The sequence below is a fragment of the Danio aesculapii genome, chromosome 14, assembly GCF_903798145.1.
Source record: "Danio aesculapii chromosome 14, fDanAes4.1, whole genome shotgun sequence".
Classification (NCBI taxonomy): Eukaryota; Metazoa; Chordata; class Actinopteri; order Cypriniformes; family Danionidae; genus Danio; species Danio aesculapii.
The window spans coordinates 10569926-10582045 of NC_079448.1; the positions used below are offsets into that span (position 1 = coordinate 10569926).

Below are 12120 nucleotides of genomic sequence, written 5' to 3' on the forward strand. Positions count from 1 at the left end.
TCTAGTAAACCATAAAACAATAAAAATAAAAAAAAACGTATGTAAATGTGTGCAGAAAAATATAAACACAAAAAAGACCCAATGGACCTCACTCTGAAGAAATCATTTAATCAGAGACTCACTCTGAACGGATCATTTGAATCAGCAAGTTGTAAATTGGAGACTCAATCTCAATGAATCATTTAAATCAGTGAGTTGTAAACTGGAGACTCGCTTTAAACAGATCATTTCAATCAGTGAGTTGTCAATCGAGACTTGCTGCAAACAGATCATTTGAATAAGTGAGCTGTCAACTGGAGACTCGCTCTGAACAGATCATTTGAATCAGTGAGTTGTCAACTGGAGACTCGCTCTGAACAGATCATTTGAATCAGTGAGTTGTCAACTAGAGATTCGAGGTGGGAACAGATAAATCAGTTTAGTCCAAGGGTGTCCAAACTCAGTCCTGGAGGGCTGGTGTCTTAGAGCGTTTAGCTCCAACCTTAATCAAACACACCTGAACCACCTAATCAACTTACTAGATATACTAGAAACTTCCTGGCAGGTGTTTTGAAACAAGTTGGAGCTAACCTTAGCAGGACACCAGCCCTCCAGGACTGAGTTTGGACACCCTTGGTTTAGTCCAATTTACAAATAAATTGTTCAGCCCATTTTGTAAACCTATTAAAGTGGTTACCTGAGAAATTACAGCTCACTCACACCACTATTGCATCTCTGAGCATTATTTCGTCACTTCAAAATCACGTTTTACTCAGCTTCACTTAGGAAAAGTACTGGAGTAAAAAGTACAGTATTTTATTTTGGATTGTATGACTGTGACTCAATATTGGCATGTAGATGTCTTCAGGAGTGGAATCTCATTGAAAGTGAATTTTCAGGCAGATCAGACATTGTGTGTCTACGTTATAAGTACTTCCTCTTCCATGGCGATACACTAACCTTTGTCAGTCCGTCACGGACACACTCTTCGGCGAAAACTCTAGATCGTCACAATTTCACATCACAAAGGCCTTTGAATTAAACTGCTAAAACACATGATAAAATTTGTGGAGGAGTGTAAAACATGTCATTTCCTGTTGCCAGCAGGTGGCGATATGATAGTAACTGAATATTGGCATGTAAACGTATTCAGGTGAGAACTCTTATCAAACATGTGGACTTTGAGGCAGATCAGACAACGCATGCCTGAGTTATAACAACTTCTGTTTTTGTGGCAAAAACATTAGTTTGTTGGCCCACCACAGACAAGCCTTTCAACGACAACTCTAGATTTTGAACATGGCCATGGCCTTTAGACAACAATAGCCAATTTTGGTGTTGATCTGATAAAATCCCTTGAAGGAGTTTATTAAAATGCAATGCCTGTAAATGGCAAAAACTGCACTTTTTTGAAAAGGAAGTTTAAAATATCCGATTTCCTGTTGGGTTTGAGATTTCGCTCCAAGAGACTTTTTTGTAGGTATTGGCATGTTTGATGTGTGTGCCAATTTTTGCACGCGTGCATGAAACGTAGCTCGGAGGCCACTTCGTCAAAAGTGCATAGGTGGCGCTGTTGAGCTATTGTGTCACACCCACTTCCACAACGTAAATGTTTAAACCCTCAAAAATGCAATTTATTCTAGAGAAGAAGAAGTAGAAGAAATAGATGAATTCCAATAGGGGCCCCGCATCGTAGGTGCTCAGTCCCTAATAATGTACAGATACCTAAAAAAGGCACTTTTGAAGTAAAAAAAGAGTGTGTGAGTGTGTACTACTTGACACAGGAGAGTAGGATTTTCTCGTTTCTTAAGGACAGTGTTGTGAATAACCTACAGTAGTAGATAAAAAGTACTGGCAGATCAGAGTAAGAACTAAAATATTCAGTGATTTGCTAATTAATGTTGATGATCTGGTTCTGTCTGGTATGTAAACAGACAGGAATGTTTGCAGGAGCGCGTCTCACCGTTTGATCTCCTGTGTGAGGCTTTGTGTCAGCTTTTTGGCAGACTCCAGCTGTCCCTCCAGCGAGTGCACTTGACCCGTTTTGGCCTGCAGGTCGTGAGCCAGACGTTCTCTGCTCCGCACTTCGGCCTGCGCCGCCTCTCGTACTCCTCCCAGCTCCTTCTGAACCGCGGCCAGCTCCACACGCACCTCCTCATGCTGACAGACAGGAAGACGTACATAACATCCCACACTGTTTGTGCTACAGCTGTGCTCAAACTTTCAGCCAACTTTCCATTTGGTGTCCTTCCAAGCAGTTATTTCTGCATTGCTTAAGTGCCTTTGTTAACCCTTGAAAGTCTACTTGGTCATATATTTGTTTTGTGTCTACTACACGACTCTGATGCGTCTTTTCAATCAAGGCTTTATAGTATGAGTCTAAAAGAGTCCAAGTCATTCTATTAGTGTATTGAAAAGCAATTGCAGGAGTTTACAAATACAGTGGTCTCTTGCTTTAATGTGGCTCTAGGCATGGGACGATAACCTTTTTCAAGGTATACCATGGTTTGGAAAAGTAAAGGTTTTAAAACCTCCAAAATTCTGTAATACCGTTCCTAAGGTGTCTGTAAGATTTTTTTTATTTACGTTTATTTTTTTTTTTTTAGGACAACGGTATCTCCTGCAGAAAAGATATTCAAAGATGCCGTTTTAAATTGTAAAGAAATCTGTGTTTTTGAAACTAATGAAGAGCGCAAAAGTTTATTTGAATTATTTAGCCTGACATGTTTACTGCTCCAAAATATTTTTACTCTTTCAAAAAATAAAACATATCGTGTTCAAAGGGGAAAACGTTTTTGTATTTTACCTAGACATTTAATTGCAATACTAATGTCTTTTAAAATATCATAAAATTATTGTTGTTAATACATCTGAAAAGATTTCTTTTGACATAAATAAGTCAAACTGAATGTCTTTTTAGTGAGTAGTTTCCATAAATCGTGGTCTTAACATGTGTCCTAGTTATTGTTTTGGCGCAGAAAATAAAACAGGACACATTCTGATAACCCTTTAACTTGGGACCCCTTTTTGCATTTTACTTCCATATTTGTTTATTCATTACAAGCTTATATCCAGAGGCAAACAGAATCTGCAGTCTATTTCTGCTTAGATTTTTTTTTACTATGTGGATTTTTGCTGAATAATTTTCAGACTACAGCAACTAACCTATTAAATTAACCTATGAAAAAGTATTAATAACTTCTATTTAAGGTATACAACGCAAATCTAATTAGTACTACTTGTTTAGTAAACAAAGCTACAGTAAGGCCCAATCCCAATTCTATTTTTGTACCCCTACCCCTTCCAATCGAGGGTTAAGGGGAAGGACTTCAAAATGTACCCCTAAGAATTGGGACAGCACTACAGCACCTGCATACGTCATCATATGTCCTTGCGATCTCTTGCTTCATATGAGATCAGACAATCGCGAATGCTGTAGTTATTCCAGCTGTGTTTTGTATTTTTTGGTATTTATCTTCAGGAGATCACTGAAGGCATATATTATGTTATCATAACGATCTAATGTGTAAATAAGATCACAACAGTACTGTGCATTTACATAGTGGCCATATTCATCATGTAAACACACCAAAAACAACATTAACATTATAGCAGACACTGTAAAAAGCCCATTCCCAGCCACTAGACTTTTCTGACAGGGTATTCCAGTGTCATCGAGTGTCAGAATGTTGTGGGACTGCTGTACAGGAGCTATTATAAGGCATTATAGATTGCAAATAGATCGCAAAATTTAGCGGTTTTTATTTTAGCGTTTTTTTTTTTAAAGCATGACGGTAAAACATGAACGCGGTTATGAATATATTAAAACATGTGTTTGTTTGTTGTAAAAATTCGTAATAATGACAAAAAAAATACTAATTTGTGGATCTTCATACTTCCGGGTGCAGCTGTTGCTAGTGTATTCTGGGAAATTTTTCTTAGCCCTTGGTTTCGAGTGTGGTCCTGAAAAATCTTCGTTTGAAGGGGTGTATACCCCTTGCCCTTAGCCCTACTCCTTCAAGCTAAAGAGAATTGGGACACCACTACCCATTCACGGGCACGCACAAAACGAGGGGTAGGGGTAAGGGGAAGGGCTAAGGAGTAGAACTGGGATTGAGGCTAAGTATCTCATATAATAGATCTATTAGAAGACATATTATTGAAATATTATTTGAAATATTTCAAAACATATTGCACATAAACCACCTAAACATTCGCATATTATTCAATAATTTTAATAAAATTTATATAACTAATATATAAAACTGAAGAAATAGACAATGTACAATAATTCCACACAATTACCTAAATCATTATATAAACAGAATGGACTCAAAAAAAGTAAGTGCAGAAGTCTGTGGGTGCAGATTTCATCATCATAACTGACCTTCTGCTTCTGTTTGTGCAGAGCGGCCTCAGAGTTGTCCAGCTGTAGCTGCCTCTGCTGTTTCTCCTTGTTCAGCTTCTCGTTCTGAGCCTGAAGCTGTTTAACCTTCTGCAGGACGTGACCCGTCAGACCCACGGTCCAGTCGTCTCCAGCCCAGCTCATCGTGGCAGACGATTACAGATCTGTCATAAGAGTTCACAGATCCTTCAGCTGCTCATCATCTTCCAGCACTGGACACAGAAGAGAGTTCATATTAACATTTTCATTCTTAGGCCCTTAAATATCAGGGGTCACCACAGAGGAATGAACCATCAACTATTCCAGCATATGCTTTACGCAGCGGATGCCCTTCCAGCCACAATCTAGTACTGGGAAACACCCACACAATCTTGGATTCACACACACTCAAACACAATGGGAAATTTTAGTTCATCCAATTCACCTATAGAGCAAGCCTTTGGACTGTGGGGCAAACTGGAGCACCCGGAGGAAACCGAGGAGAACATGCAAACGCCAGACAGAAACACCAACTAGTCCAGCCGTGACTCGAACCAGCGACCTTCTTGTTGTGAGGTGCAGTGCTAACCACTGAGCCACCAAGTCAAGTTACATGCGGGCAGTATTTGTTCACATGTGGAGCAACGGTTGCATTTTTCTTTAATGGAGATTGAGAGTTTTGGAGGTTCAGCGAAATGTAGCGATTTTATTTCATCTTATTTTACGCAGTAGTAATTGAAAGCATAATAGAATATGTTTTAAAAGTATGGTTTTAAAAGCATTACAGTTTGTTCTAAAGCCAAGCTTGCACGTTTGTTGAAGCAGGGTACATGGGAATCAGAGAGTAAAATTCAATGCCATTTAAGACCGTTTTTAAGACTCTTTCCATATATTCTAAGACCTCATCGCCATTTTAGGTCTGAACCGGTAACATTGGCGACATTTTAAATATATTCACTAAATACTGATTGTAAGAAACATTCATATACTTTATAAAAACGTTAATCCAGAAGGTGTCACCTATAGTACAGCAGAAATAACAGTGCTGCCTTGGTGTGTGACATCAAATATAGCAGGATTTTATCGATTTCATAAGCTACACAGCATCCCAAAATTTTGAACTTTATCATACAATTATAATTACATAACTGTATAATCAAAAATGATGTGAAATTTAATACCTTGTAACAGCATTTAAGACTTTTTAGGGACCTTAAAATTCTCTAAATTGATTTATCATCTTTTAATACTTTTTAAGACCCCTCGGACACCCTGTAAAGACAGCCATGGAAATCATAGAGAAAAGGGATTTTTACAATCATTAGCAATGATCAGTTCTTATTGAAGCTACTAAAATAAAATCTGATGCCTCGCATCATTTATTTTCAGACTCAGACTTGAGCATGTAATTCTCTTCTTTGAATGTTATTTTTGTGTTCACTTGTTTTTTTGTTCAGTGTAGGCAAATGCACGCCTAGGGTCCAATACAACTTCCTCCACTGCGGACAATAAAGTGTATAAACTAAATTAAACTAAACTATATGGAAACATCTGGCTTGAGCTGTTTTTCATGAGGATCTGTGCTCTGCCTGAGGGGAGACACACTCAGATGTCTGTACTTGTTTCGGACTAGAAATATCAGTTCACAATCTCATATTTATAACATGATAAAAGCTCAAATGAATCCGTGTGTTTGCATATTCATATAAAGAATATCATAGCAATTGTGAGTGTGTTTGTCAGAGTGTTCATGGAAACACTCTTGAGGGACTTCTGCTGCCAAAACACCAAGTTAAACTGAAAACAGAAGATTTAGTCATTATATAAGCAGGTGTTAGTCTTAACCAGTATAACATCATATTTTCTTTATAACACATAGAAAGAAACACTGTACACTGGTTGTTTTTGTTAAGCGATTACAAAGGATGGAGACTGACAGTCCAACTCAAAAACAAAATATGTCATCCGATGCATCAATGAATCATTCAGTCCGCCCCTTTGTGAAATGGATTAACAAATTCAAATACATTATTTGTCTGAAAAGAACAATTCATTTACTGCTGGGACATTTACTTCTCTTGTGAACAAGACAACGCTGAGACAGGGCGACGGTGCACATTTCTGAATGACTGTTTTTTATTATTAAACTGTAGTTATATTAACTATTTTTATGATTACATAAATAGCGTGTGATGTGAAGTTTCATTTATAGGGGTGTCAAAATTAATTGTTTCTATGGTGCACCGCGATGCAGATGCAGGCAAATCGGTATTGGTTCAGTAATAGATCATAACCGGTTATTACGTACTGACGTCATTTATCTCATATGTGCTATGTCTCAGTAGGTTACTATGGGAAGGGAGGCGAGTGAGATTAATTAAAATGCTCCAACTACTTAAAAACCCTGAACCACTGCACAATTCACTGCGTGTGTGTTTGCTGGAGTCTTTCACTGACACTGAAGTTACAGCAGAAGCCTTTTTCACTTTTAGGGTAAAAAATGAAAGTAAACTTCTCTAGTAAAATTTCTCTCTCTCTCATTGTGAGAGACATTTAACTTTCTGTCGCGAGGTAACATTTTCTCTCCTCTCGGCTGTTTGTTTTAAAGGATAAATTGTGTTACAAATAATACATAAATATTTATACATTTTGTTTGAATTATTTATTAAAGAATTGTTGGGCAGTGAAGAAAAATATTAAACTGTGTATGGAAAGTATCGTCAATGCACCGTGATGCATTGAGATATCGAACTGAACCGAATCGATGTCATGATAATCGTAACCGAACCGTGAGACCGTATATTATATGTTTTTTTTTTACATTTAGAAAAAACTAATATCTAAAAACAATTTAATTTACAAGATGAAATGAAAAAAAAAATACTCAATTTAAAAAATTACATTTTCTAAATATTTCAAAAATTATCAACAAAAATGATATTCACTTCAAAAATATAATAGGCAATATAAAATAATTCTAGCATAGCTTAACATCTAAAGCAGGTTGCAAGTGATAAATTATTTTATGCAAAACAATTAGGCTTAATTATTAACACTTTTCTATTGTGTTTTACTACCCAACAATTGTGTGTGTGTGTGTGTGTGTATGGATGTTTCCCAGTGATGCGTTGCAACTGAAAGGGCATCCGCTGCTTAAAACATATGCTAAGTTGGTGGTTCATTCCACTGTGGAGACCCCAGAATAACAAAGGGACTAAGAAGAAAAGAAAATGAATGAATGAATGATAAATAACTATTTTAATGTAATTGTAAATGTAAAATGTAGCCACAGTAGTTGCATACAATTCAAAATGGAATCAATTTACATATTTACAGTTAAATGCTAAATTATTAGCCCTCCAGTGATTTTTTTTATTCGTTTCAAATATTTCCTGTTTAATGGAGAGATTTTTTTCCAACACATTTTTATACATAATAGTTTTCATAATTAAATTTTTTTTGGTCTTTGCATAACATTTTAAACAACTAGTATGTTACTAGTATGCATCATAAAGTGATATTTAAAGCCTTACCTAAGTTAAATAGGCAAGTCATTGATTAGACAACATATATATTAGCCAATTGAGGAAAAAGAAATCATAAAGGGGCTAATAATATTGCCCTTAATTTTTGTTTTTGTTTTAGAATTTAAAACCGCTTTGCTTTTACAGCCCAATGTGTTAAATTTCTTTATCTTTTTAACCTAATAATATTTTATTATGTGTACTTGTTTCTGTACTAAATTTGATTCAGAGAGGAAGAATGTGTAGACTAATTTGTTTTCTGACCAGTATTTCAACCAAACTACAAATATAAGACTTTTTCCCAGAAGAAAAAGTGAAAATGTACTTGCTCTTTCGGGAATTTAGGGAAATATTTACTACACTTTTGCCTTCAACTGTAAAAATAAAGAGCTGAATGTTTTTGGCTGAACTACTTTTCCAAGAAAACAGAAATGGACAGTGAAATTGAAACTGAAATGAACAGTCCAGCACATGTTTGCTATTCTTGTAGGGACTTCCCACACACTCAAAAACAGAAAGATTTTAGCTGTTTACTCAAACTACTTATTTAAAATGAGCTGAAACAATTATTGCCGCGATACTTTGTGGAACAACTTTTGGTTCAATCCACTTGAAATTGTTAAGTTAACTTAATCGATTTGTGTTGGTACAACAAGAATGAATTATGTGGAACCCAAGCAGCAACCTCCCGCTCTCCCTCGTGAAGCAAATACGGAAGTAACTGAAACTGCAATTCATCGAAATTCCGCTAGTCCTGACTCCATAATAGAGCAGACTTCTATTGACTACACTGTTAAAATGGCCAACTTTACAGCAGAAAAATGGTGTTTACAGCCTGGTACAAAGAACAATTTTGGTTCAGATAGCTAATATTATTCTTCATAACACCTGTGAGGGGGGAGATTTTTTTTATAACTCATCCGTTGCCTTAATATTAGGTTATATTAAGTCTGCATACTTGAGTGACAGCTAGGTCTCGCTGATCACTGTCACTTCACCTCAGATGATTCCAGCTGGCTTTACACAGTCAGTTGCTTTTTGGAATTATTTCTTACAATTATCAGATAATATGGCATGCTGTGTGCACTTAATTGTGCTCACAAACCATTCACATGGCCTCTGGTAACCAGGTAATTGAAATTATATACTTAAATACCATCTCTATAAATGTATTTGTTTTACTTAAGATCATTTATCATCTTCTTTAGACCTGTAATGCACTCCAGAATCTGACAGATTGATTAGCTGTAGGCTATAGAACGGTCATGTGAAACGTTGTCATACAGTGTTATGCCTGGATTTTATAAATAGTTTTGTATTTACTAACACAGACCTTATTTTAAGTGTTTGAAAGTAATTAGCATTTTCCTCCTGTAGAAAAACGTCACTTTATTGATATAGTAAATAACCAAGCACATGTGGTCAGAAAAAAACGAGTTGCAAGTAATAAACATATTTAGCATTTCTCCCAAAGAAAAGCCCATCTAAGCAAAATGTTAGCAGGTGTTTGTAGCTCCGCCTCTTTGCCCTTGTTTGGTAACCCCAGTGCTATGACGTGCAAACAAAATCTATGTCTACGCCTACATTTAGGTTCTTTTGCGTTCTTCAAAAACCCATGGGTGACGTCAGGGATACTAAACCCATATCTTTTACAGTCTACTAACCCTGCATTTTATACCATGTAGACAGAATGGTTTTTATACTATACATATACAGAAGTGGATTTATTGATTAGGGGGGATGGTGGACTAAGCAATTCCAGCCAAGGGGCCCAACAGTCCTAAAATGCCCTTTTGTACTTTTATTTATTTATATTGCAGGTTTTTCTCTCCTTTTCTATGTTTTAGCTTAATGAAATCTTTACATTTTAAATAATTATTTTCCTCAAAATGAATTTACAACAATAAAAATAAAATCAATCAACTATTTTGCTTTTAAAAACTAAATCTTTAGCTGATTTGACCATGTAGGCATTGCTGCAGCCCGGAGATCTCCAAGTGGGAGGGACTTAAACCACAAGTAGGTTGTGTTTAAATGGTGTAGGTGGAGCAGATATTGATAAAACACACCAGGTTACTGTGAGGTTGGGTTTAGGGTTGGGGTAGGTGTAGACATTAATAAAACACACCAGGGTACTGTGAGGTTGGTGTTTAGGGTTGGGGTAGGTGATGTTAATAAAACGCACCAGGTTACTGTGAGGTTGGTGTTTAGGGTTGGGGTAGGTGATGTTAATAAAACGCACCAGGTTACTGTGAGGTTGGGTTTAGGGTAGGTGTAGACATTAATAAAACACATCAGGGTACGGTGAGGTTGGGTTTAGGGTTGGGGTAGGTGATGTTAATAAAACACACCAGGTTACTGTGAGATTGGGTTTAGAGTTGGGGTAGGTGATGTTAATAAAACACATTAGGTTACTGTGAGGTTGGGTTTAGGGTTGGGGTGGGTGTAATATTCATAAAGCACAATATTGGACTCTGTGTCATGTTCAAGGCATTAAATAAATAAAAACTCCAGGTTTGTACAGCCCACTTGGTGCTCGAAGGTCCACCTACTTAGAGCTGACTCCTGCCTCCATTTATAGTCTTCTCGATTTGACTGCTGGAAGCTTCATGATTGGGGATGGCTGACAAATTTGCAGACATAATAATTACATTAAAATGTTAGGATTTCTTTGACCCTCATGTTACAAAATGAAAGAAAAAGATGTAATATAAATCTTATAGGCATAATTTACACTTCTATGTATTTATTTGGGGCGCCCAGATTTCAGGGGTCCCTAAGCATCCATTTACCTAGCTTATTGGTTAAATCCGCCCCCTGTACAGACTGTATCTTACCTAAACGCTACCCCTAAACCCTCACAGAAAACATTCTGCAGTTTTATTTTCAACAAACTTCATTCTGGATGATTTATTAGCTTGTTTACCATGGTGACTCTACAGTGACAAGTCCCCATGAGATATAAAAACAAGACCTATCTCACACACATACACACAGGAAACAGTCTGCAGTTTTACATTTTCAATAAACTTCATCCTGGATGACTTATTAGCTTGCTTACCATGGTGACCTAACAGTGATACAAGTCCCCATGAGTCTGTGTGGATTCAGGTTTAAGTCCCCAAGGGATATAAAAACAAGACCTCACACACACACAGTGGAAGAGTACATTTACACTATCACCCAACCTACCGTGTTTTGTTTCTCTTTTCAGGCAATAACAGAAGAGGACTACACAGCTGAGAGAGGAATGAGGAAAATCCGGCCCACGAGCTGTGAAACTGTGAACACCCTGATCAGATCTCCAAGAAGCTACATTTCCATGACAAAGCACCAAAGATGTGCTTTCAAACACAGCTGACGCCAGCCTGAGGTAATAACAACCATGTTCCCTACTGAGATGATAATATACGTTCTTGCCTCAAGTTTAATCTCCACTCTAAGCCACATTCACAAAAGTAAACCTCAGCGAATTTATGAATCCTACTACGGTAAGGTGGTGGCTCATGAATATTCATTAGACTAAAATGATCGGAAGCTGTGAGAAATATTACTAATTAATATTCATGAGATAAACCTTCTCCTTAGTAGGATTAGGAAATTCGGCTGGAGTGTTTACAGTAAACTAAAAGTCAGGAGTTTGCTGAGGGTGCATTTTAAATTGGTTCTCTACTAGGAAAAACGAATTAAAAACAATATCCGCACAGATTAAATAAAATATCAAAATTCAAACAACGTGGCATCACTTACCGGTTGTTGATCTCTCTGAAGCGCGGTGATTCTGATGTGTTAATCCGCGTTCGCGAGGATTTTACTGAAATAAAAACGACGTGTATTTGCGTTGAAGATGGAAAGTTTGACCGTTTAAGGGTTCCAGATTGTCGTTATTTTTCCCCAGTCAAGCTGAGCACACGCGGTCGCTGAATCTCCTGCCCCTCACAACTGGCGAAGTTGATTTGACGATAGCCGCGAGGGTCCGTGACGTGACGTGGTAGGCGGGGATTTGAGAGGTGAGCTGAAGTGCAGTGGCGCCCACAGTCTTTTGTTTACATTTTATTTTAATATTTTTTTTAAATAAAGTGACACATTATATTTGTTTTCTGCTCACGAAGTTTTTCAAACATTTCATGATATTTATTTTAGGTATTTAAAATTAACCAGCATTGGAGGCAAAGTATAATTCATTTATCAAAATTCATTTATTTGTTTGATAAATTAAAATAAAATAAAATT

General features: G+C 36.9%; 1 protein-coding gene across 2 annotated transcripts in view; it reads right to left on the minus strand.

Annotated features, from left to right (window-relative positions):
• The window catches only part of si:dkeyp-115e12.6 (centromere protein F), a 59809-nt gene extending 47981 nt beyond the window's left edge, over positions 1-11828 (minus strand). For both annotated transcript variants that reach the window (XM_056471777.1, XM_056471776.1), the window contains exons 1-3: positions 11638-11828; positions 4367-4596; positions 1943-2139 (exon numbers count right to left, since the gene is read on the minus strand). In XM_056471777.1, coding sequence (XP_056327752.1) covers positions 1943-2139; positions 4367-4528 — 359 coding nt within the window. In that variant the 5' untranslated portion in view covers positions 4529-4596; positions 11638-11828. The remainder of the gene's footprint in view (positions 1-1942; positions 2140-4366; positions 4597-11637) is intronic.
• Between the last annotated feature and the right edge of the window lie 292 nt (positions 11829-12120).